This window comes from Lynx rufus, unplaced genomic scaffold (genome assembly GCF_022079265.1).
Source record: "Lynx rufus isolate CCGP_SWC_20201006 ecotype Redwood Valley unplaced genomic scaffold, mLynRuf1.p SCAF_16, whole genome shotgun sequence".
Classification (NCBI taxonomy): Eukaryota; Metazoa; Chordata; class Mammalia; order Carnivora; family Felidae; genus Lynx; species Lynx rufus.
In genome coordinates this window covers 40461797-40488941 of record NW_025814830.1, presented here as the reverse complement: position 1 = coordinate 40488941, position 27145 = coordinate 40461797, and the positions used below count along the sequence as shown (strand labels likewise).

The 27145-nt window shown below is 41.2% G+C and overlaps 1 protein-coding gene and 1 pseudogene across 1 annotated transcript in view; both read right to left on the bottom strand.

Moving 5' to 3' along the window:
* LOC124511646 (mesoderm-specific transcript homolog protein-like) overlaps positions 1-3876 on the bottom strand; it is a 29511-nt pseudogene extending 25635 nt beyond the window's left edge.
* TANGO6 (transport and golgi organization 6 homolog) overlaps positions 1-27145 on the bottom strand; it is a 194872-nt gene that overhangs the window by 31503 nt on the left and 136224 nt on the right. The window contains exons 16-17 of the mRNA XM_047078653.1: positions 15956-16107; positions 5461-5574 (exon numbers count right to left, since the gene is read on the bottom strand). Of these exons, the coding sequence (XP_046934609.1) occupies positions 5461-5574; positions 15956-16107 (266 nt within the window). The remainder of the gene's footprint in view (positions 1-5460; positions 5575-15955; positions 16108-27145) is intronic.

Here is a 27145-nt window from a genome sequence, read left to right as displayed (position 1 = left end):
TCCTTTCCTTTAGTCACTGGGTGAGCACAATTTATAAATTTCTGTGAGTGCAGAATAGAGAACAGGAGAGAGGTTTTCCATTCACATGGGTTTTTGAAGGTGACAATCATCTTCCACAGCCACAAATTATGTTAGCACCGGTGAGACCAGGAGTGTTGCTTTCATTGCCTACACACAGATCTGAGAAATCTGGGTAGGCTTTCTATTTCTTCTCTCACTTTACTAACCAGACACACACACACACACACACACACACACACACAGAGTCTCTCTCTCTCTCTCTCTCTCTCTCTCTTTCTCCCCTCACTCACTCAGGGTGTGTATGCACTTGTAGAGGTTTTCTTTTTTGCTACTTTTGTAAAAATCCGTTTTTATTAATAGAAAATAAACACTCAGTTTCAGTTGTTATACCTGTTGTTAATAAAAAAAAAGAATTTAAAATAATCACTTAATCCTGTTTTGACTAAAACAATTGAAACTGTGGCTTAAAAAAAAAAAATTCAGCACCATTTGCTCATAGGCCTTTCAGTATTTGTTCTTAATGTTTCTGGAACTTTCCTGTCTATAAAGTACAGGAATTACTAAGCTCCACGAGGAGGCCTCTCTGGGACAACCAATGAGAAGGCAAGCAATCGTCATAAAAGGAATCCATGTACATTCAGCAAGGTAACTCAGACAATACAACGATTCCCTCCCCTCCAGCTCAGGAGGGACATGCTTCTGAGCACTGAGGGATGAAGAATCAGGCTGTTATTTGCTGTTGGAATTGGCTAATAACAGTAAATCTCTGGCACAGATGCTACTGGTTCTTAATATCCTGTGATTTCAGGAAATTCTGCAAATAGTTTGGATTTAATTCAATTTATTCAGAAATTAAACCTATGTAATAAGGTTCACTACTCTGTCAGAGTATCTTCTGGTTTAGTATCTTATAAAATACATGTAATACATGCAGGCAAATCATAGTCTTAAAGTATACTTAGAATACTGCATTATTCAAACCAAAACCTATTTTAACAAAATGTCTATAATTAAAAGTAGCTGATGAAACGAAATCCAAAGTTATGACAAGGGAGACTCACTCTCACTAAGCTGTGTTGCTTAAAGAAGTTTAAAAAGCACGTGCCCTGGGGCGCCTGGGTGGCTCCTTTGCTTGAGCTGACTCTTGGTTTCGGCTCAGGTCATGATCCCAGGGTCTTGAGATCAAGACCTGCATCGAGCCCTGCACTGGGCTCCACACGGAGCATGGAGCCTGCTTAAGATTCTTTCTCTCTCCCTCTGCCCCTCTCCCCAACTTGCACTCTCTCAAATAAAAATAAAAATAAAAATATAAATATAAATAAAAAGCATGTGCCCCTACAGCCATTCAAGTACAGGTGAGGTGCACCCTCTCCTCATTTTTTACCAAAGGATTCCAATCAAGGATGGGCCAGAAATTAGCATTTCTAAATATTTCATAAAAGTCCATAGAAATATTAAAAAGACTTTTAAGAAATAACCCATACAGAGAAAGACAGATACCATATGTTTTCACTCTTATGTGGATCCTGAGAAACTTAACAGGTACCCATGGGGGAGGGGAAGGAAAAAAAAAAAAAAGAGAGGTTAGAGTGGGAGAGAGACAAAGCATAAGAGACTCTTAAAAACTGAGAACAAACTGAAGGCTGATGGGGGGTAGAAGGGAGAGGAGGGTGGGTGATGGGTATCGAAGAGGGCATCTTTTGGGATGAGCACTGGGTGTTGTATGGAAATCAATTTGACAATAAATTTCATATATTTAAAAATAAATAAATAAATAAATAAATTAATTAATTAATTAATTAAAACAAAGACTTTTAAGGGGCGCCTGGGTGGCTCAGTCAGTTAAGCGTCCGACTTCAGCTCAGGTTATGATCTCACACTCCGTGAGTTCGAGCCCCGCGTCGGGCTCTGTGCTGACAGCTCAGAGCCTGGGGCCCACTTCAGATTCTGTGTGTCTCCCCCTCTCTCTGCCCCTCCCCTGCTCATGCTCAGTCTCTCTCTGTCCCAAAAATAAATAAAAAAATTTTTAAAAAATTAAAAAAAAAGACTTTTAAGACTGTCTCTCTGTATCAGTGAGCAGTAGTGCCCACCAGAATTTCCTGAGAGCACAAAGACAATGGCAAGTCATATACTCGCTCAGATATTCGAAGGATGGGGGAGGGTGACTGTTGGGTCATCCTTAGCCGGAGCTTCTCTAGGCTTTTAACTACATGTTGATCACCAATGTGAGTCAGGTGGACTTCTGTGAGAGAATGGTGTTCGGTGGTCAGGATCTCTTTTGTACATTTTTTCCTAAATGGAATACACAACAGATAAGGGAGTAGAGGAGGTAACACAGGGAAGATACTCCTTCTAGCTCAGAAGGAGTGGAATTGATAAAGCCCATATATGCATTCAAGAAGTCCATGGAGTCCTCCAGCTGTGGAGAGTGGCTAGAATTGACACTGTGGACCATGGGAATGTTTTCCTGCACAGCTCCAAAAACTCTGCATAGAGGTTCGTGGGATCCTATGGCCCACCGATAAAATGAGTGGGAATAGTCACAGAAGCAAGAGCTCCCACCCAGCATGTTCTAAACTTCTTTCTCTGGATGATGTACCGCAAGAGACTATTGATAACTAAGTTCTCGTCATTGTTGCGTATCCCTGCCCACATGTCCCACAGCTCACTCCCAGAGCATTTGATGTACGGCCCATAGACTGGGGTGAGACCTCGAGAGAATACAAAGAAATCTGCGTCAATCGTGTGAGGATGGGTGACAGCATGCCTCCATTTAAAAACATTTTTTTAATGTTTATTTATTTTTGAGAGAGAGAGACAGAGACAGAGACAGAGATAGAGAGCGAGCATAGGAGAAGCAGAGAAAGGGAGACATAGAATCCGAGGCAGGCTCCAGGCTCTGAGCTGTCAGCACAGAGTCTGACGCAGAGCTCGAAGCCACAAACCACAAGATCGTGACCTGAGCCGAGGTCGGACGCTTAACCAACTGAGCCACCCAGGTGCCCCAGCATGCCTCCATTCTTGAGCTGCTTTTGGAAGAGAGGACGGTGAATCTCAGGAAATATACCTCCATTTGACAGATAGAGACTCCTCACGGTAAGCTGACGAGATCATTTCTGCTCGAACCTATAGAGCACCTTCTGAGCAACGATACCTCTGTAATCATGAGACAAAAGGTTGATCCTATGGTTCTGGAGCCCCAGATGCCACAAAAATGCCTCTATGATGCTGGCCTGCTCAAATATGGAACAGTGATGTGGTCTTGTTTGTCACTGCAACCAAAGACCAAGAAACCCAGCGCAATCACTCGTTAAAACCTCACGGTCAGGGGCGCCTGGGTGGCGCAGTCGGTTAAGCGTCCGACTTCAGCCAGGTCACGATCTCGCGGTCCGTGAGTTCGAGCCCCGCGTCAGGCTCTGGGCTGATGGCTCAGAGCCTGGAGCCTGTTTCCGATTCTGTGTCTCCCTCTCTCTCTGCCCCTCCCCCGTTCATGCTCTGTCTCTCTCTGTCCCAAAAATAAATAAACGTTGAAAAAAAAAAAATTAAAAAAAAAAAAAACAAAAAAAAAACCCTCACGGTCAGACCTTCCCAAATCTTGTACTAATCACAGCTGGAAGTTGGAAACCTAGGTAAAAGCACAACTATCTCAGGATTTCCAACCACACCCACAGAGTCCTGGTAGAAGATGTGCAGTCTCTCGTAGGTGAAAAATCTGCCTGACGACTTCCACGAGTGAAGAGCAGGAGACAGCTGGAGTGCCGGGAAACACAGATAGGCCACAAACAGGGGCACGGCTAGTCACCCCACCTGAACCCACCACTCCTTCATTGTGTGGAGGTGGTCTCGGTGCACCATGGCTGCGTCTTATCCCCTGCTGCCCGGCACAGCAGTTTGGAGCACCCGGTGCCACGGCGCCCGCGGCATGGCAGGGCCAGGCGGCAGCCAGGCACAGCACACAGCCTGCAAGGGCAGCGCCGGCCAAGACAAGCAGTGAGTAGTGGTAAGTACCCAGATGTGCTGGTTGCCACGGCCCACTCACACAGTTGTATGGACCTATTTCAATAGTGTTGTAATTCACATTTTATTTTTTTTTTATTTTTTAAAAAAAAAATTTTTTTTTTCAACGTTTATTTATTTTTGGGACAGAGAGACAGAGCACGAATGGGGGAGGGGCAGAGAGAGAGGGAGACACAGAACCGGAAACAGGCTCCAGGCTCTGAGCCATCAGCCCAGAGCCCGACGCGGGGCTCGAACTCACGGACCGCGAGATCGTGACCTGGCTGAAGTCGGACGCTTAACCGACTGCGCCACCCAGGCGCCCCATGTAATTCACATTTTAAACTACAATTTTATTTTGAAATAATTTTAGACTTACAGACAGCACAGAGAATTCCTGTATACTTCTCACCCAGTTTCCACTCTTGTTAACAACTTACATATCAATGGTGTATTTGTCAAGGGTTTTGTAGATCTTAAGGATGGGTGAAAAATACTTTCTTAACTCCTGCTTGTACAGCAGACTCTCATCAAGGGCAGTTTGTAGCCGATAGCAATTTATTTAATTAATCTGCATTATTGAGTTATGATCTTTGTGTTCCCCACCACCATCAAGACCCTAGATAATAACTAGGGGACAACTGATGAGTTCATGCTTGCATAAAAAAATGGTGTCAAGAACTTCATGTGGCAACATTCTATCATGAATAAAGCCTGTGGGTCTGACAAAACAACCACTCTTCTAATGGCTTCACTGACAGTTAAATACTGATGTGCCAGCCACCAGTGAGCATTGTGGACAGCAGGAAGTGAATTATTAATGTAAACTCTCTCCATAAACTCATCTGGGAATGGGTTTCCATTAAAATCAAGAGGCAAATTAATTTAGAGGTCACTCATTCTTAGCACACATATGGATATATATACTTTCTTCCCGTATTGGCCACACACTAGGGAGAAATCCAACCAAATCCACTTGGAGAAGGAAAAATGTTTAATTTATGTAGCAACTAAAATCTTGTGGATTGAATTCACAGCTAAAAAGGAAACATTTTTAAATGAGATCCTTTAGTAATTTGGTATGAACAGTGAAAGGAGTCAGGGAGACAAGTCACTAAAGATCAGGCTCCAGGGGCAGGCTTAGTGCGTTCCTGTTCGTTCACCTGGAGTCTGCCCCTCTGAGAAGAACACCAGGACTCAGAGTCTCGATCTACAGACTTATGCTCTGGTTCTCCTCCAGCAGTAGGGTGTGGTTTGCCTACTATTTCAGAAGAAATAGGGACTCCTATTAAAGATGCAAGCAATATAACTTTCCTACTACAGAATAAAATCTCGGCTGATTTTATTCTGGGGATAAGGTCTGAGGTCTCCCGTGGTGAGATTGATGAGCAGGAAAAAAACCAAAAAGGTACGGAAACTGCATATGGTGAGAAACTGACTTACCTCAGTAGCTTTCTGGCTGAGGCCCCGAAACAGCAGCACAATCACGTGGATGGCAGCTCTGCGCACTTGAACTTCATGGTCTGTTTTAGCCACAGCAATCAGGCAAGCTGTTACCTAGGAGGGCGAGGGGAAAAGTCAATAAAATTCAGGATTGCACAATTACCTAAAGCTTTTCAACTATGTTCCACTTTCTACACATCCACCACAAACAATCTGGCTTAGAGAGGGGTGGATAGTTACCTCATTCTCCATAAAGAGAGACAGATCTAGTGGTGGAGATCTTGATTTAGTCTGGCTTTTCCGGAAAAGGGCAAAATCCGGTTTGGAATTCAGGAAGAAGATTAGGGAGTCAGCAGGGATATGTGTATAAAACAAAGGTATGGTCAAATTCAAGTATTTCCTCAAAAGTAGGAAGAAATGTTACTTGTCCCCCTTTGGGAATGCTAAATCAAAGGAAGGAAAGATGGTCCAAACCATAGTGGCTTCTAGGGAGTGAGGACCATGGGGATTTAGCTAAGCAGGCTTTGGAGTTCAAGGCCCAGCATGAATATGAATGTGCCGTTGATGAAAGTTACAGCCCAGGGATAGAAAAATACATAAATATTCTAACTGATCTACTTCCACATGTCCAGGTGTCCTGGTCCTGCAATCTAGCATACCCCACCATGTGAGTCACCCGGGGCCAATTTCAGAGTCTCCCTGGGTTTCTTCATGTGTATAATAGGTCTTTCAGTGCTCATTTACTTTAAAAGACAGCTCTATAACAGAAAAGACTAGAAATTACTAGCACAGCATGTGCCAGATATATAGCTAATAATTATATGTCGTAAAATAAGAATGTTTCTAGACCCTGTTACCACCCTGCCCCCCATCCCACTCCTGGTTAAGAACAAAAATATTTAAAAAACCTCAGTAAAGAGATACTCCTAAAAACAATGGCAAAAAAATCTTCCTGAGGCATTCATGCAAGATTTAAAAATTGAAAACGAAAATTTTGAAAGTGTGACCAACGGAACAATAATCTGAAGGTAAGTCTCAATTATTCAATTGGCTTCTCACGTATTTTGTTATTTCATTTACTGTGTGAGTGTATTTCTTGGCCAACCATGGAAGGATTTCTAACCATGATAAAAAAAAATAGCCAGATTGTGTGTTTGGAAACATGTATAAATACATATTATGTTTAAAGAATGGTTTTTAAAAAGGTTTTAAAAAAAAGAATACAGGCACAAACGAGGAAATAGGCTTGTGCAGAAATTTTAACTATGCAGGTTGTATTTTTCACAGCTTTCAAACAGTTGGGCATAGTTCAAAGTGTCTAATTAATCAGCGATGGCAGAGAGATTAGAAGAAGTAGCTTGTTCTTAAATATAATTGCATCTGTGATGTACTGGCACTTAATCAAGTTGTACATCTATTAGACAAACTTGCATGTTGCGAGTGAAGGGAAATCCCAGGAAAGCTCAACAATTTGGGGGCTGTTTTTCAGTAAGATCCAGCAAGCTGTTTCTGCTTTTGACCTGGGACACCCTGACCCAAGGCCATCAGTGGCTTCCATGCCTGTGGCATTAACGGTAGAAGCAATTCAGTCTTAGGAGGAATTCCTTGGGTGACCTCCAAACAGGTAACAATATAATAGCTACCTCCACTTGCACCCTTAGTATTTACAAGGTAAGAGCTGAAATCAGAGAGACAAGTTAGAGCTAGGTCTGAGTCCTTCCTGACACAAGGAGGTTTAGCTTATTCAGTCTAGTAACTAAAGGACAAAAACCAGCCTGGGGCCGCATAATGTGCAGATGCTCCCGAGGCTTTTGCCTGCCTCTCTCTGGGTTTAGTTTGGGGCCCAGGTTTCCAGGTTTGGTGGATCAAGGCTTCTTGGCCTAGAGCCCTGCTGGTATCCAGCTTTGCCACCTCTGTCTCCCACACTATGCTGAGCATGCCGTGCCTCAGCTCTCAGTGAGTCCAGCTCTGGCTGTCGGGTGTTAATCCCACAATCAGGAGAGGCAGAAGATTCCTGCCTGGAAAAGGGCTTGCCCCGCAAGGCCAGTGCTGTAATCCTTGTGCCACTTTGAAGGCATGGCTGAGAGAATAGCTGGTTATTACAAGCTTTGGTGAGATCAGTTGGAATGGCCTCCTGCTTGCTACAGACTATTATTTATGCACCGAACAGGACCCAGTCCATCTGCAATCAGCCATCCAGGATGATCAGGAAGTGGCCCATGAAAGGAAGGATGTTCACAAACCTTCCTCAACACCTCTGTCACAAAGACTAAATCCTATGAAACATATGATGGTCAATTACGCAAAAAGGTTTTTTTTTTCAACGTTTATTTATTTTGGGGATAGAGAGAGACAGAGCATGAACGGGGGAGGGGCAGAGAGAGAGGGAGACACAGAATCGGAAACAGGCTCCAGGATCTGAGCTGTCAGCACAGAGCCTGATGCGAGGCTTGAACCCACAGACCACAAGGTCATGGCCTGAGCCGAAGTCGGATGCTTAACCAACTGAGCCACCCAGGTGCCCAATGCAAAATGTTTTTAAAGCATCAGAATTTTAATATGGTCTTGCAGATATCATCTGGAGACAAGAACAGCCTTCTGTTCAGGTCACGCTCCCATAACCAACTTGTAATGTTGCTCTCCTACAGGCCACTGACGCAGACCCCTAGTCAAACCCTAGAAGCAGGGAGGATGCATAGCCACTCTCTTCCATCTACCCATTCGGAACAAGTCACTCTCATACCTAGTCTCTCTCACCTTCAACCCCAAGGACACACTTACCATTGACTTTCACCTCTAAAAGGCTTGGCAAATAGATAGATGATGTAAGGTCTTTACTAATTTATGAATTGGTGTCATATTTCTATTCTGTTCTGTTCTGTTCCTAAGTCCTCCCAGAGGATGAAATCCATCCTATGTGATCTTCATGTTGCCTGCCTTCAGGGTCAGCATACCTAGTCTAGTAAACCACACTGTGGAAGGCTTTCTTGTCATCACTGCCTAAAATACGTACATCATTCTGCCATTCTGAGAACCACGCAAAGAGGAAGATGATGATTCCTCTGCATACACTATGTCAGTTTAAGCAATTTAACACTTGACGGGAACTAACAGGAATAAGGAAAAACATCACTTCCCAAATAGCTGGCACACACCAAGCATACTCAGAACTACATAAATAAAGACAATACAAATGGCAAGATTACCAAAAACCAACTTTGGAAAATTCCAGGAGAGAAGGTACCAGAGTTGAGGTATGTGTCAAGAAAGCAGGACTTCAATTTTCCAACTGCATTTTCATCCCTTTTCTTAACCATTTCTTTGTTAAAATTTCAGTTGGTCTGCTTACTTATGTGAAACTAGACCATCTGCCCTTCTATTTCATCAACTAAGAAACCTTAAGAACAAAGGCAGTACAGTCTCCAATTCATACGTGCTCAGCTTGCTCACATAACCTGCTCACGGAACCATGCTGGGTCTGTTAGCTTCTGGAGGGTCTCCCAGAACGTGCACTCCAGTCCTCATCTCAGGGGCCTATGCAGCTTCAACACGCACTTAGGGAACTGCGTCAGTCATGGTGAAACTGGTAATCAACCCGGATCATTCAGTGGGATCAGAGGTGATAGCTTTGCATCAGACCTCAAAGCTCAGGTTTATGGAATTCTGGGCACCACATTAAAAGTGGATTTCCCTATGGACTTCTCACCTAGGGCACATCTTACTTACTGTACTGAGGATAGGCCTCTCACTGTGGTTCCCTTCCATCATGTTTACTTTCCAGAGAGAGCGATGAAGATGAAAATGCCTATCAAGATTTGGTTTCAAGCACCACAGCTCTTGACAAGAACAAGGAGAATTAGGGAAAAATAACAATGCTTTCCAAACAAGTTAAATCTTGACATCAACAGAGAGGAAAAACCTGAATTTCCAGCACAGGAACTGCAGGCGTTGATCCTATCCTTTATATTCCTTTCCTACCAGCAAATGCCATCAAGAATAGACAGTGCCCAAATCTGGACCACCCAACAGGTAGGACAGCTTTCTGCAGATGCCCAACAGCTACAGCTACGACCCCCCAGGTCGGGTCATGTTAGAAGAGACCATGGTGGTTAGTTTGTTCAATTTCGTACCAAAACAGATTACACATACCCTCTTTCTCTGCCTGCCTGACCCTTGATCAATGCAATCTTCTTGCTGCCCTGATAAGTCTAACTGAGGGTCCCAGCTGTGGTTCCCTCAGCACCTTGTGCTTATTCTATCATATCACTCTAGTCCAGTGTCTATTTATTCTTCTGTGTTTCACATTCTACAGAGATTTCCTTGGGGGAAGAGACTGTGTGCTTCATCTGTGTGCTCCAGCATACCTGGAACATGGAAATGCTCACAGAGGAGAATTCCCTCAGTTTGCAGCAAAGGCCAGTTTCCCCAAAGTTCCTTCTCCACCAGAACATACTACAAAAGACTTAAGAGCTTTCATGGGACACTTAACAAACTGTCACAGAGAATGACACGGTAACTAAAAAAAATAATATCATTTCATTCTTGGGGCGCCTGGGTGGCTCAGTCGGTTAAGCGTCCGACTTCAGCTCAGGTCATGATCTCGCAGTCCGTGGGTTCGAGCCCTGCGTCAGGCTCTGTGCTGACCGCTCAGAGCCTGGAGCCTGTTTCGGATTCTGTGTCTCCCTCTCTCTCTGACCCTCCCCCATTCATGCTCTGTCTCTCTCTGTCTCAAAAATAAATAAATGTTAAAAAAAAATTTAAAAAAAAAAGATCATTTCATTCTTCTGCTTAGGTTTCCCAACTCACTCAAAGTAAAAGCCAAACTCCTTATGAGGCCCCATCAAGACTGCCATCACCTCTCTGACGCATTGGCCTTGCTGTTCAGTAGCGTGTCAAGCATGTACCTGCCTCAGGGCCTTTGTACTTGCTGCTCCCTGCACCTAGAATGCTTTCTCCCCAGGTATCTGTCTGGATCAGCCCCTTGCTTCCTTCAGGTCTTATCTCAAATGTTACTCATCAGTGAATCTTTTCCTGTTCATCCAAGTTCACACACAAGTTCCCTTTGTGCCCCTTCCCTTACTAGATTCATTTCCTTAGCACTTACTCCATCTGACACAGTATATATTTGTTTACTTCCTTACTTATTCATTACCCACCCCTCCTTTCTAGAACATCAGCCACATGAGGAAAGGAACTTTGTTGTGTTCACAGCTGAATCCCCACCATCTAGCACACAGCTTGGTTGCAATTCCTATAAATGGCACAGAGTAAGTGCTCAATGAACATCTGTGGAAGGTATCAACAAATAAATGAAGAACTACTTCAGACCCATGTCCACTATCCCACTTTTTCCATGAGAATGGACAAGAGCGGTCTAACTATAGGAGGGCTCAATGGCCAAAACACTAAGGCTGTCAGGTGTCCAGTCATGTTCAAACTTGTAGTCCACCCAAGGCAGCTGGTTTGGCACTGATGACATGGCAAGCGTGGGATGCTACATGAGAAGGATCATCTAAAAAGAAGAGACAAATTATGTGGGATGGAAACACCTGGTTTTTCAAATCAGAGGGAATATATTGCCTTCTGAAGTTTCATTGCCAAAAGCAAGTGCTATTAAGATGGAGCTACATGACCCTTCCTGTCAGTAGCTCTACTTGTATGGCAATTCTCTTCCTTTTTAAGCACAAATGCAATCTTTTTTTTTTTTTTTTGGCACAAAAGAAATCTTATAAGTGAACTGAAAACATTTATTGGGAGACAACATACAGTTTGGTTAAGAGCATGGATTCTGGAATTGCCCGCCTACATTCAAATCCCAGCCCTGCACTTCCTATCTGCATGACCTTGGCAACTTATTTCTCTGTGCCTCAGTTTCCTTTGTGAGTGCTGGATCAGTTGATACATGTAAGGTACTCAGAAAAGTATTAAGTGCTTGCTATTATTACTATTTTTAAGATTTAAAAAAAAATTATTTATTTTGGGGTACCTGGGTGGCTCAGTCAGTTGAGTGTCCAGCTCTTGATTTTGGCTCAGATCATGATACTCTCACGGTTTGTGGGATTGGGCCCTGCATCAGGCTTTGTGCTGACAGCGCAGAGCCTGCTTGGGATTCTCCCTCTCAGTTTCTCTCTGTCCCTCCTCCACTCTCATGCTCTTTCTCTCTCTCTCAAAATAAATAAATAAACATTAAAAAATTTTATTTACTTTGAGAGAGAAGGAGAGAGAAGGGGAGAGAGAGAGTCCCAAGTAGGCTCCAAGCCATCAGTGCAGAGCCCAATGCGGTTCAGATCCCATGAGCCATGAGATCATGACCTGAGCCGGAACTAAGTCGGATGCTTAACTGACTGAGCCACCTAGGCAACCTCTTTTTTTTTTTTAAGATTAAAAAACAAACAAAAACGATTCTTTATTTCAAGAGAAAGGAAGAGAGAGAAAATTATTACTATTCTTAAAGCATGTAGGAACCAGTCTTCCCAAATAAGCCTTACCTTCTTCTTCATTCAATATTTATCAAGAAACACTGCATGCCAAGCATTGTGATGGGTGCTAGGGGGTATGCAAAGGTAAATAAAGATGGGCTCCGCCCTTGTCACGCTCACAATTTGTTAGTGATCATAAACACACCTGGGATTGATGTTTCAGGAAGTCCAGATCTTGAGAAGTAGGGCAGGGTCACTGGACAAGGGGCTGGCCAGGCAGGTACCCCCACAGCAGCAGCTCCTCACATGGAATTTAAAAGCTCTCTTTTGTGTTAGCACTCATGGTAAGTGAACAGCCTACTACCTATTTACACTTCATTTCTGAAGGTTTAATAAGCAATCTGAGATTCTTGCTGTGAGCCAGGAAATTGTAAAGCTAAAAGACCCCTTATGATGTAGACCCTGCCTGCCTCTCTTGCCTCGGTTCTGCCACCAACTAACCTCCCACCCCCACTCCTTCACTCCAGCCTTTAGGATCTTCCTACAGTTTTCCAAATATTGCCAGACTGTCCCACACCACACTGCCTTTGCACAGCTATTCTTTCTGCCGAAGTGCCTTCTTGGGCTACCCAATTTCTACTTGTTCTAAAGATTCAGGTCCAAACATCTCTTCCTCTAGCACCTCTTTGTCAACACTCAAACCTGACTGAGGGGCTCCTAAAATATGCTCCTCCAGCACTTATCACGAAGGACTACAACTGTGGCCATTGATGTTTGTGTCTTCTACTAGGTTACCTATGCCTAGAAGCCAAGGTTGGTATCTTGTAGGGTTTTGCAACCTTGGCCCCTGACAAAGGGCCTGGCACACTGCAGGTGTTTGGTAAATGAACGAGTGGTAACATCGGAAGGAGGCTAGTTACCCCTGTTCTTCTCATTTCCTTGCTGCCATGATGATCACTGTCATCATCGGCCTCCTTCAAGTTACCAAAATCCTCCTTAAAGAAAAATCTCAGTACAAAAACAAAACAAAACAAAACAAAACAAAACAAAACAAAACAAAACACCAAATCGTTTCTCAAATGTCACCTTCTCAATGAGCTTCACCTTGAATACCCTATTTAACATTGCAACCTCCCCTCCACCCAACACTACAATGCTGGCCACCCTTATCCTCTGCTTTTTCTTATTTTCCACATATACATTATCTCTAGATCCTTGTAACAATCCTTCATTGCAGGCATTTTAATCCTGCCCCCTTTTTTTAGTAATCTCTATCCCCATCGTGGGGCTTGAACTCACGACCCCGAGATCAAGAGTTGCATGCTCGACTGACTGAGCCAGCCAGACGCCCCTTTGATCCCATTTTCTAAGTCAGACACTGAGTTCAGAGTCTAAGTCATGTGTGCTTGAATGAACGCAGGTAAGTAGGTGGAGGAGGTAGGCCCTCACTGATTCCCATCCCCAAGTGCACTTGGAAATTTCATTCTCTATCAACAGGCCAGGTGGGTCTCCAGAGAGATGATACTTCTTGAATGTTATAAAAACCTGCTTGAGCTCAATTTTTCTAATCAACCAAACCAAGAAATTTCTCTAACACTCTGATGGAAAATCATATGCTGCCAGCATGCTACAGTTTCCTTAAGAGAGAAAACGGGAAGAAGAGTCTAGGGACTCAAGAAGAAACATGGTCTCAGTTTTTTGGTTCAGAGAAGACCATGACGTTCAGGTGTTGTTTGGAGTCAATGGTTTCAGAAAGTATATGGGATCCTGTCAAACCTAAGCTGATCCACTTGGAGATCCAGGGTAAGTTTTCATTCCATTCACAGCTATGTTTTAAAAAATTTTGTGATGCTTGCACAATTCTGCAAATATATTAGAAGCAGTTGAATTGTACCCTTTAAATGGGTGATTTATATGGTATGTGACTTCCATCTCAATAAAGCTGTTATTAAAAATAATAATGTTTGGGTTTGGTTCATATCACAGCTTATGGCTTGGTTTGGGTTGAGTCATATGAAGGTACCAAATAAACAGGAAAAAAATGTGGGAACTGCTTCCATATTTGACCAAGAGAAGTTATAAAAGGCTGAAATCTTTAGACAATATAATTAAATAGACCCGCAAATGCCTTCTATTGTGTTACAAGTTCATATACTAAAGGACAAGAGATTCACTCCTTGGATGAGTGACATCCAAAACAACCAAAGATCAGATATCTAACGGTTCACATATGGTAGAGCACTCTAAGGTGTTAAGTTGGTAAGAAGCATTATTTCTAAGTTTTTTAAAAAAGACACATAAATGGGTAGTGGGGACTATTCAGGAGGGCACTTGTGATGAGCACCAGGTGTTGTATGTAAGTGTTGAATTGCTAAATTCTACACCTGAAACAAATATTACACTATATATTAACTAACTGGAATTCAAATAAAAACTTTTTAAAAAAAGAAAAAATATATAAAAAGATGGGCAGAGAGGTGTGTCTCTCATGGAAGAGTTAAAGGAGAGGAAGTGACTGATGCATAACTTTCTTAAAAATCCTAAGTTGGAAAAAAAAAATCCTAAGTTGGAATTTAAGGGCATGAGTAGCCTTTACTATCAATAAAACAAAGCCTATAAAGCTCAGGAATCAGGAAATGCCATAAATTCAAGGGTATGCGTACATCCATGAGTGTATTTTTATGCTTAGCGATAAGACACAATCACGACATCAAAGAAAATTCCTTCTCCCTAGGAACTTCTTAAGATTTGTTGTTCAACATGGTCTGAATAAAGAAGCCAGTATTACAGTTTTGTAAGTTTTTGGTCTAGTGAAGTTATGTGCTCTATGTGAGAGATATGGTCTCTCATAAATAAAAAGGTAATATAAACTTTTAAAAATTTATATATTTATAATTTACATGTCATTTTCTTCCAAATAAAGATTTAAGATAGTCAAGTGCATTGGTAATAAAACGACTCCTGGCTACTTATTAACTAATCTTTTTCCATCCAGCATCATCTTTAATAGCAGAGTGCCTAGCACACAGCAGGGAGTCAAGATATATATTAATATACCGATGACTAAATAAACGTGAGGGCAAAGATAAAATGTAAGGGGCTAGAGGAAGATGTTCGTAGAGAACAACAACAGGACGCACATTTCATTAACTCAGAAACTCTGAAACCAGGAAGAGCGTGCAGTGCCAACATCCTATATGGCTGCCCAGTCATCCTCGACCTACTATGTACCAGGTACTAGGTGTAACATGGTAAACAAAACATGGAACTTAATTAGTCTTTCTGGTAAATAACCTCGTCCCCCTGAATACAGGGCACCTCTGACCAAAGAGGACCAATTAGAATCTATGCCTGGGAATTTTCTGTGAACAGAGATGAGCTCACAGATGGCCCAGAGACCTAGGGTAGAGATGTTTATTTTTGAGAGAGACAGAGTGTTAGTGGGGGAGGGGCAGAGAGAGAAGAAGACACAGAATCCGAAGCAGGCTCCATCCAGGCTCTGAGCTGACAGCACAGAACCTGTGCTGGATTGAACCCACAAGCCATGAGACCATGACCTGAGCTGAAGTTGGACACTTAACCAACTGAGCCACCCAGATGCCTTTTTTCTTTTTTTAAGTAACATTTACTTCTTTTATTTTTAAGTTTATTTATTTTAAGAGAGAGAGAGAAAGTGTGCATGTGGGAGGGGCAGAGAGAGAGAGAGAGAGAGAGAGAGAGAGAGAGAGAGACTCCCAAGCAGTTAGTGAGGAGCCCGATGTGGGGTCCGAACCCACAAACTATGAGATCATGACCTGAGCAGAGACCAAGACTCGGATGCTTAACTGACTGACCCACCCAGGCGCCCCTCAATCCTCTTTTAATACATAAGGTAAGTTAAGGTGACTTGTTGCCACTTGCCATAAAAAATTCTTATGAATCTAACTTCCAATATACATATAAGACTAGTGAGGCTGAGGCAGGTTCAATGATTTATCTGATCTGGAAAAAAAACCCAGAGATCTGACTCTCAACCCCAAGCTATAACACAGGTCCAAGTAAAAACAAGCATTAGAAAAATAATCAACATGCAGTACCTCATGAACCACAGAGCCCAGCAGAAAGTCCAGCCTCTGGCACAGTTCTCCAAGGTTAGATAAGCTGCTGGCCCTGTGAGCACTATCTGGATCTCTTGCCCCCCTCAGGAATGTGTGGATCAAAGGTTCTCTGTACTTTGAGACCATGTCCCCTATAGGAAAAAAAAAAAAAAAAAAAAAAGAAATCAAAATCTTTAAAAACAAATTTTCAGGTTCTTAAAGAAGGAATAATGATACTATCATAGTATATTGTATGGTGTTTTATACTTTTCAAAGTACTTGCATAACCAACCATTAGAAATTATGCACTGGGAGCATATTTAATGTCACGTTGGAAGAAAACTAATAACTGACCATTAGATTGAGTAACAATGAGGACACTGTTGACTCTGACAAGAACGGTTTTGATGGACTGGTAGGGGTAAGAGCATGACAGAAGTGTTGTTGTTGTTTTTTAAGTTAATTTATTTAAATTCAAAGTCAGTTAACATACAGTGTAGTATTGGTTTCAGGAGAAGAAGCCAGCAATTCATCACTTACACACAACACCCAGTGCTCATCCCACAAAATGCTTTCCTTAACGCCCATCACCCATTTAGCCCATCCCCCCCACCCACCTTCCCTCCAGCAACCCGTATTTTGTTCTCTTTATTTAAGAGTCTCTTATGATTTGTCTCCTTCTCTGTTTTTATCTTATTTTTCCTTCCCTTCCCTTATGTTCAACTGTTGTTTGTTAAATTCCACATATGAGTGAAATCATGTATTTGTCTTTCTCTGATTCACATCACTTAGCATAATACACTCTACTTCTATCCACGTTATGGCAAATGGCAATATTTCATTCTTTTTTTAAAACCATTTATTCACTTTTGAGAGAGATACTATGAGCAGGGGAGGGGCAGAGAAAGATGCTCAACCAAACAAGCCATCCAGGAGCCCCAAGATTTCATTCTTTTGACTGCCAAGTAATATTCCATTGTACCACCTCTTTATCCATTCATCAGTCGATGGACATATGGCCATAATGTGGCTATTATTTATAGCACTGTTGTAAACATTGGGGTGCATGTGCCCCTTCAAATCAGCATTTTTGTATCCTTTGAATAAATACCTATAGGTCAATTGCTGGGTCATAGGGTAATTCTATTTTTAATTTTTTGAGGAACCTCCATACTGTTTTCCAGAGTGGCTACACCAGTTTGCATTCCCACCAACAGGGCAAATAGTATTCCCCTTTCTCTGCATCCTCGCCAACATCTGTTGTTTCCTGAGTTGTTAATGTTAGCCATTCTGACAGGTGTGAGGTGGTACCTCGTCATGGTTTTGATTTGTATTTCTCTGATGATGAGTGATGTTGAACATATTTTCATGTGTCTGTTAGCCATCTGGATGCTTTCTTTGGAAAAGTGTCTATTCATGTCTTCTGCCCATTTCTACACTGGATTATTTGTTTTTTGGGTGTTGAGTCTGAGAAGTTCTTTATCTGATATGTCATTTGCAAATATCTTCTCCCATTCTGTCAGTTGCCTTTTAGTTTTGTTGATTATTTCCTTTGCTGTACAGAAGTTTTTTTGTTTTTAAGTTTATCTATTTTGAGAGAGAGACAGAGACAGAGAGAGAGAGAGAGAGAGAGAAAGATTGGGAGAGAGAGAATCCAAGCAGGCTTCATACTGTCAACACAAGCCTGATGTGGGGCTCAAATTCACAAACCATGAGATCATGACCTGAGCCAAAACGAAGAGCCAGATACTTAATCAACTGGGCTACCCAGGCACCCCTGTGCAGAAGCTTTTTATCTTGATGAGGTCCCAATAGTTCATTTTTGCTTTTATTTCCCTTGCCTCTGGAGACATATCTAGCAAGAAGTTGCTATGGCTGAGGTCAAAGAAGTTGCTGCCTGTTTTCTTCTGTAGGATTTTGATGGTTTCCTGTCTCATATTTTAGGTCTTTCATCCATTTTGAATTTATTTTTGTGTATGGTGTAAGAAAGTGGCCCAATTTCATTCTTCTGCATGTTGCTATCCAGTTCTCCCAGGACCATTTACTGAACAGACTGTCTTTTTTTCCATTGGATATTCTTGCCTGCTTTGTTGAAGATATATGTTGGCCAAATATTTGTGGGTCCATTTCTGGGTTCTGTATGCTGTTCCTAGAAGTGGGTTTAAGACAGTATGGGAGAACTGGAGACAGAAAGATCACTTAAGAAGTTTTTCAGCAAAGCAGATCAAGGAAATGGGGTGGCTGCTGGTCAAGGTAGGGGGGTATGTCAAGAGAAGTTTTTATTTGAAAAGAAGAGAAATAGCATGCTAAGACATCAGAATTGACATTTTATATATGGAAACAACTTCTTCCTCCACAGGTATACCAAGAGCTAAAGCTTTTTTGGCTTGATCTAGGTTCTGAGGCTCTAGTTCTAGAACCCAAGTATAACACTCCACCTTTAGCCTTTTTGTAGTACTAAGGCTACATGACATCTATCTATGAGGTGACAAAATGGTTTCCAAAGCACTGCTTAAAGCCACCTATTCTTAATCACATAAATGATAAATTATAAAAAAATCACCAACTTGTCCTATCAGGCTCACCTCAAATGCTGTTTCCTTTGTGAAAACTTCTTCAGTCAGCCTTAATTAGTCCTCCTGGGAAGTTCCACAGTTCTTTGAACTTAAATCACCTGTGTCACTAATGCCTTGATTCCTAGAGGTTTTCAGCATCTATCTCTCCCATGAGTCTAAATTCCTTGAAGGTAGAACTTCGTTTCCATCAGTTCTCAGTAATCTTTGTATGTATGAAGTACTCAACAAATGCTAATGTTGAACTGAGTTCATTAATTTGTTCAACAAAACAAAATTATGTGCTAGGTATCATGATAATGTTCTAGGGATAAAAAAACATAAACATAATCTTTACCCTTTAGAAAGCCCAAAGTTTAGGAGGTGGGTACAAACAGATAAGTACCAACAATTACAGTACTGTGGTAACTGCCATCATAGAGCCAAGCAGAGGTTGCTTGGAGACCCTAAACTCACTAATTTCAAACACTTGAAAGGGGGGGAGGAGACTGTTTTGACTTCGTTTTCCCTCAAAACACAATGTATTTTCCACACAGTATGGGATAAAGATGAAGGAGAAATTTCTCTAAAAGGCTCCCAGTTCCTAATATACTACAGACAGTCAAAAGACTCATCCCCTGCCCAGTTAACATGACTATGAATTCCAGAAATTGAGTTAGCAGTAATTCAGCCATAGCTTGTTTTCAGAATAGAGGGGACTTTGTGCCTACTCTGAGACCCAGTATTTGCATTTCTGAATATCAATCCTGAAGAGGGAGTCACATATATGCACAAGGATATCTGCATAAAGACTTAACTACAAGAATTGTAACAGTGAAAAATGAGAATTAAATACTAATTAATATGGAAGTGGTTAAATAAACATATATATTATGGAGTACAATGCAGTTGTTAAAAAGAAAATGACAGAATTATATGCACTAATATAGAAAGGTCCCTGAAGACACTGTTAAAGCAAAAGGAATAGAACCAGTATCATTCCATTTGTGTATGTAAAAATGCACAGATGCAACTTCTCTCACTATTAACAAACCAAACTTACAGATTTAAATATGTATATGAAATACACAAATGTATAGAAAAATGATAGAAAGGATATACTAAAAGAGAAGATTTAAATAACTTGTCCGTAGAGCAAATACGCCCAAGATCAAAGTTACGTAGTTTGATACTTAACTCCTATAACACACTGATTGTATTTGAAATTTCCAACTAAGAGGAAAACATTTATTTCTACTTTTACTGTAGTACTTTTCCTTTCTGGTCTTAGGAAGGAACTTGCTCATTCTGTAGTGTGAGATATAGATCCAGAGTTAAGAGATGTGTGTTCTAGTTTTGGCCCTGCTACCAACTAGCATTTTGACTTTGGGCAATTTGCTTCACCTCTCTGGACCAACTAGAGATAAGTCAATTAGACAAGACGTCTCTCAGGTCCTTTCCAGTTATACGAATCTATGAGTTGATGAGTCACCTTTGGTTTAGTCATCAGGGGAATGAGGTTCAGGAGACTGGAAAAGGAAGAAGCATACATTCACCATCCCTAGAGGGAGGCTGTTGCCGTTAAAGGAATGAAGTTTCTTTGTTGGGAAGGAAGGCACAGGAAAATGAGAGAAGGAGGGGAAATTGCAGGCTGAAAAGGTAAGAGCAGATGACAAACAAGTGAATGTTTACTAATGTAGAGATTTAAAGTGAAAAATGCACAGTAAAGAAAAGGTAATATGTGCTAGGCACTATACTAGGCCTGGGGATCCAATCATAAACAAGAAAGACACAGTCCTTTCCCTCATGGCATTCAAAGCCTAAATGGGGAAGAGGGAAAAAAACGACCAAGCAACAATGGAGTGAGATGTGCCCAACATGGTGACAGAGAAAGATACTTTTATGAGTAATGTTTTGATCAGGTTACTATTTCTATTAATAACAGCCCCAGTATTCTTATTCATCCAGACTCAAAATCCTGATGTTCTTTTTGACTTCTCTCTTTTACCCTTCATTCAGTCTGTGCATTTATTATTATCCAACCTTTGTTTATTTCCATATAGAATTTGAAGAAACTTATAATAAATAACATTGAAATTATGTATCACTGAAATAAGTACTTTTAAAAGCTCTACAGTAAGTGAGGGAGTGCAGATATCCCAAGCTAAGGATCCCAGAACTTAGCTTATCAATTCCTGGTGGCTAAGACATAAAAGGAAACAGAAAAAACATAGTTCTTATTATCCAATAAAAAAAGGAACATCAATTTGGTAACAGAGAAAAATTTTAGGAAGAACATCAAGAGGTACCTTATTCATTCATCCAGCCAATCTTTTACTTTTAAAAAAAATTTTAGTAACGCTATCCCCGACGTGGGGCTTAAACTCACAGCCCCAACAACAGGAGTCACATGTTTTACCAACTGAGGCAGCCAGGCGCCCCTCGTCCAACAAATCTTAAATGACTACCTACAATACTCCAAGCACATTCTCAGTCTGGAGGTGACAAAACATGAAAAAAAAAAAAAGTAAAGGTCCCATCTTCATGAATCCTACTTCTAGTGAGGGAGCAAGACAATAAACAGTAAACACATCTTCCTGCAGCAGTAACGGCTGTGAGGACAAACTAAGGAAGGTGTGTATGTGTGTGGAGGACGCTGAGAGCCAGGGGTGAGGGCGCGGCCACCATAAAAGTCGTGACCATACCACTACATTAACAAAACCACAATTTAACGTTGCATTTACATAAATTCTGGCCCTGCTTGAGTTTCATTAGTACTTTCAAAATGAGCATCCATTTAACTGCATGCTCTACCAGTTCCATCCCCAAGCGCACCTAAGAACCAAGAGGAGCCTGTAGGAAGGTTAGCATCTCAAGAGCTCTGCGTTGTACCAGTCAGCAGGCCCTGGGCCCACATGCTACTTTCTTTTTCCACAGTTGAGGCTAGAAGAGCTGGAATACTGTATTCACCCTGCAGTTGTCAAAGTGCCCTGCCGTCATGTTCTCTGTAACCTGAACTCACATACACAGCCTAGATTTGTCACATCCTTGATCAATCCTGGTGTTCTTTGTGGATTTACATCTCTGCTACCATTTCCTGGGAAGCTACTGCTTGCCTCTGACTAATCTTCCCTTCTCTTAGTGCCTACCATGCCATGTGGCTAGTTTCTCAAGAATGGACCGGATCCTAGTATCTAGGCTGGGGGTCAGTCCTGACCAGGTTTCTGTGCAGAACAAAAAATGAATGCATGTAGTCAGAGAATATAGCTTCCAAGGCTACATTTTGACATGGGCAGACAATTTCAAGATCCTACATAAAAGGTACTTAATTTGAGCTTTAGGGATCCCAAAAGCCACATTTGTTATGCACATCGCATTGGCATTCTCCCATTCTTCCTTGCAAATAGCATTCTAATTTTGTTCAAGTACCCACCTTCCCCTGCCCTGTCCCAACCATCACCCATTTGATTCAGACTAAGGTCTTCATTGGTCTAAATGAATCATGGTGGACACATCCCTGTGCATTAATTGGTTTACATATGGGCATGTGACCTAGTCTGGACAATGAGGTGTAAAGGAAAATCTGCTGGAAGACATTTTGCCTCTGGCTATGATAACGATATGACACCTTAGAGTTACTGTAGCCAACTTGAAACCATGAGGGACTAGAGGACGAAGCCAAAAGCTGAAGTTGGCAGAGCAGAAAGATGAAAAGAATCTGGGTCTTGAATGATATCACGAAGCCAAAAAATCAACCACTCCTGGACTTTTTGTTATGTGCAAGCGATTCATTCCTTACTGTTTAAGCCAGTTGAGTTGGGAATTTCTGTCATCTGCAGCCAAAAGCATTCTAACATATAATATGAAAAATGGAATGTTCTTTAAAACTATAGAGCACTTTGGGGTGCCTGGCTTGCTCAGTTGGAAGAGCATGCAACTTGTGACATTGGGGTCGTGAGTTCAAGCCCCGTGCTGCATGCAGAGACTACTTAAACAAACAAACAAACAAAAAACCTTTAAAAACAAAACATAATAAATAAATAAAATTGTAGAGCAATTCTATGTCAGTTTGATGTCTATCAATATAAAGCCAGGAAAGTTAGATTTGCCAAAACAAAGGAACTTAACACAGTATATGTTTTTTAAAGAGCTCAAAATCATTTTATAACAAAAGAAAAAAATCAAACCCAATAATTTTCTTTCTTCCAACTGCAATTTTAATTGGGACAAAAGCCTAGTACACAGCATGACTCTTACAATATTAGCATATATATATGACTTTCCCAAAGAGCTAAGTCATCTTTATACATAAGCCAACCTATTAAAAAAAAAAACAAAACAGGTGAGTAACTATTTAAAGTAGTAGTTCATGTGAAAGGCTTAAATACTGAGTATATTTCCCAACCGCTGACTAACTCATTCCATTATAAACTAAAACCCTAGGCTCTGGGATACCTGCTACTATTCCTTAGTTTCTGATTAAGCAACAAAACCTCAATTATCCCATACGGGAGGGGTTAAATTTAGGGTGGGTTTTTTTGCTTTTGTTTTTGTTTTTTTGTATTTTTCTTTATTCAGATGAGATGTTCTTATTGCTTCAGTTGAAATTTATTTGAACCACAAAATTCCAAAATCCTAACGCACCTTTTGTCTTTAAGATAGTACATACTTGACCCCTGACAAGACCAAACATTCATTACCATCCTGTTGTTTCCTTAAAAACCGATGTATTATATGGCTTTTATAAAAAAAAAAAAAAAAAAAGGTACTGATTTCTGAATTTCCCACCTCCCCACCCATATTCAGAAAATACTTACCACGGACTACAATATTTAGACTAAGAGATACCCACGAGAACTGAAGTTAGAGAGACCATAATCTTTTCCTTGGGCATTTCTGAACAGCCTCAGGCAAATGAACATGGTAAATTCAAGCTCACTTTTACAAACTTACTCAAGTAGATGCTCGTCAGAGAGGTATATCTTAGTTCAGCTCTGATGACTTCTACTTTGTGCAATGATGATGACAACACCTGGCTATTTGCATCTCCATGTTCTTTTCAGGAAGTCAGCAATAATCAGTCTTACTGAGATGCACACAGCTGTGTGTTCAAGGAAACCAGAGAAGGATCTAGATTTGTTTGACCAAACTTAATGAAAGTGAGTTGCTTTGGAAGGTGAAAAATCAAATGCATAGTGAAAAGAGCTGAAAACCTTTTTAAACTGCCTATGACTTACTCGTACCAATTATCATCTATGTGAAAAGACTCTTAATAAATTAGGATTTGGAAGATTTTTTTCAAAAATTTTGTTTATTAATTTTGAGAGATGGGGGAGGGGCAGAGAGAGAGAGAGAGAGAGAGAGAGAGAGAGAGAGAGAATCCCAAGCAGGCACCTCTTGTCAGTGCAGAGCCTGACCTGGGGCTTGAACCCATGAACTGTGAGATCATGAGCTGAGCCGAAGTCAAGAGTCAGACACTTAACCAACTGAGCCACCCAGGATTTGCTAGATTTTTATCAAGTTTTTCTTTCTTTCTTTTCTTTTTTTGAATATAATTTACTGTCAAATTGGCTTACATACAACACCCAGTGCTCATCCCAACAAGTGCCCTCCTCCATGCCCATCACCCATTTTCCCCTCTCCCCCATCCCCCCCCCCATCCACCCTCAGTTTGTTCTCCGTATTTAAGAGTCTCTTATGGTTTGCCTCCCCTCCTCTCTGTTTTTAACTATTTTTTTCCTTCCCTTCCCCCATGATCTTGTTAAGTTTCTCAAGATCCACATATGAATGAAAACATGATATCTGTCCTTCTCTGACTGACTTATTTCACTCAGCATAATACCTTCCAGTTCCATCCATGTTGCTGCAAATGGCATGATTTCATTCCTTCTCATTGCCAAGTAGTATTCCAGTGTATATATAAACCACATCTTCTTTATCCAGTCATCAGTTGATGGACCTTTAAGCTCTTCCCATAATTTGGCTATTGTTTTATCAAGCTTTTCAATGGTACTTTAAGTCTAGACTGATAGATTCATTGATCAGATCCCATCTCCTTTCATGCAGAAGCTGAGATGACTGCAGCAAGAGACTCTTATATAGTGGAAAGGTGCTATCACATCCGAATTCACACAATCACTTTTGGAGCCAGGGGACCTGCTGATTTCAAGGGCTCAACCATTCCCCTAGTTAACTGAAACAGGTCCTAAAAGTGAGAGTGAGAAAAGGAAATGCCACCCTTGGCCAAATCCTTATGCCATCCTATCAAAACTCCATTTTTTATGTCTGGTTACTCCTTTATTCTTTTTCTTCTCTCCCTTCCCTCCTTTTCTTTTAATTAAAAAAAAATTTTTTTTGAAGACATAGAAATGAAGACAGATAAAACCACTAAGTACTCTATTCAATTTACCAACAAGAAGTAAGAAATATCCTAGCCTGCTGGCTAAGGTACTGCTGAGTAAAACCAGTTATATTTTTCAAAGATTGAATGAACACTTACAGCCAGCACTCCTCTGTCATCAGAAGTTTATATACATTCTGACGAATGCTTTAGTCCAATGTTTCCCAAACACAAACATGGGCACTGAAATTGTGCAGTGCGACTTGATTATAATGCAGATCCAGGTGATTCAGAATTATCATCAAAATGAAAATGCAACATTAAAAAAAATCTTTTAGATGGGGTACCTGGGTGGCTCAGTCGGTTAAGTGTCGGACTTCGGCTCAGGTCATGATCTTGCAGTCCATGAGTTCGAGCCCCGTGTAGGGTTCTGTGCTGGCAGCTCAGAGCCTGGAGCCTGCTTCAGATTCTGTGTCTGCCTCTCTCTCTGCCCCTCCCCTGCTCACGCTCTGTTTCTCTCTCTCTCTCTCCCTGTCTCTCAAAAATAAGTAAATATTAAAAAAAATTTTTTTTAATCTTTTAGAGAATTCACAGACCCCTGAAATACATCAGAATTTAATCTCCAGACTTCAGTTTGAAAAAGGTTCTTCCAACAGGCCAATTTAATGAAAACATTTAATAGGTACTGCTATGTGCTAGGGACTCCATGGGACACTAGAGACTGAGAAATGAAAGAGATTCTGTTCTTATTTCTAGGAAACTACAGTTACCAAGTGGCACAAAAGCAACAGGGTGGGTGAGATTTAGTCTCTTCAGGGAAGACTTCATAGAGGAGGTGGCGTCTAAATCGAATCTTGAAAGATGGTGAGGATTTCATAGATACAATAGGAAAAGCAGGTAGATGGAACTATGTCTGTAGCCATGGAGGCAAGGGGGTGGTGGGGGGAGAGCAAATAAAATGGATGGCATATTCATAAAATAGCAGCTACACTAGGTGACTGTAACAAAGGGTGCACTAAAAGGTGAATATGATCGGAAATACCCAATATCAAACCACAGAGGCATGAAGGTAAGGTATTCAACAATGGAAAACTGATAATGCTTTCTTCTTTTTAATAGATTTTATTTTTTAGAGCAGTTTTAGGTTCACAGCAAAATTAGGCAGAAAGTACAGAGTTCCCATATACCTCCTTCCCGTCTCTTTCCCTGACTCCCCTGCTAACAACATCCTGCACCGGGGCCATATGCTTGTTTCAACTGATGAACTTATATCAACAGATCATTATCAGCCAAAGCCCATAGTTTACATTAAGGGTCACTCTTGTGTTGTACATTGCATGGGTTGACAAATGTATAAGGGCATGTATCCAGCATTATAGTATCATACAGAACAGTTTCAGTGACCTAACAATCCTATGCTCTGCCTACTCATCTCTCCCTTTGGGCTAACCCCTGGTACCTACTGAACTTACTGTCTCCACAGTTTTCCTGAATGTCATACTGTTCCAAAAATATCATATGGTATGTAAGCTTTTCAGATTGGCTTCTTTCACTTAGTAATCGGCTTTAAAAAAAAAAAAAAACTATGTATTTATTTTGAGAAAGGACAAATGGGGGAGGGGCAGAGAGAGAATCCCGAGCAGGCTCCACGCCACCAGGGCAGAGCCCAGTGCAGGGCTTGAACCCACTAACCATGAGATTAAGACCTGAGCTGAAGTCAGGCGCTTAACCAACTGAGCCACCCAGACACCCCTTAGAAATAGGCTTCTAAGGTCTCTCCATGTCTTTTCATGGCTTGATAGTTCATTTCTTTTATGTGCTGAAAAATTTCCACTCTCTATACCACAATCTATTTATCCATTCACCTACTGAAGGACATCTTGGTTGCTTCCAAGTTTTGGCAATTATGAATTAAGCTGCTATAAACCTACATGTGCAAGGGAGCCTCAGTGGCTCAGTCTGGCATCTGACTCTTGATTTCCACTCAGGTCATGATCTCACGGTTTGTGAGTTTGAGCCCCACATTGGACTCCACGCTGACAGCGTGGAGCCTTCTTGGGATTCTCTCTCCCTCTCTCTCTCTCTGCCCCTCCCCCACTCTCTCTTTTTCTCTCTCTCAAAATAAATAAGTAAACTTAAAATTCTTTTAAAAAATTAAAAAAAATTTTAAATAAAAGAAACATATATATGCAGGTTTTTGTGCAGATGTAAGTTTTCAACTCATTTGGGTAAATACTAAGGAGCATGACTGCCGGGTTATATGGTAAAACTATGTTTAGTTTTATATGAAGCCACCAA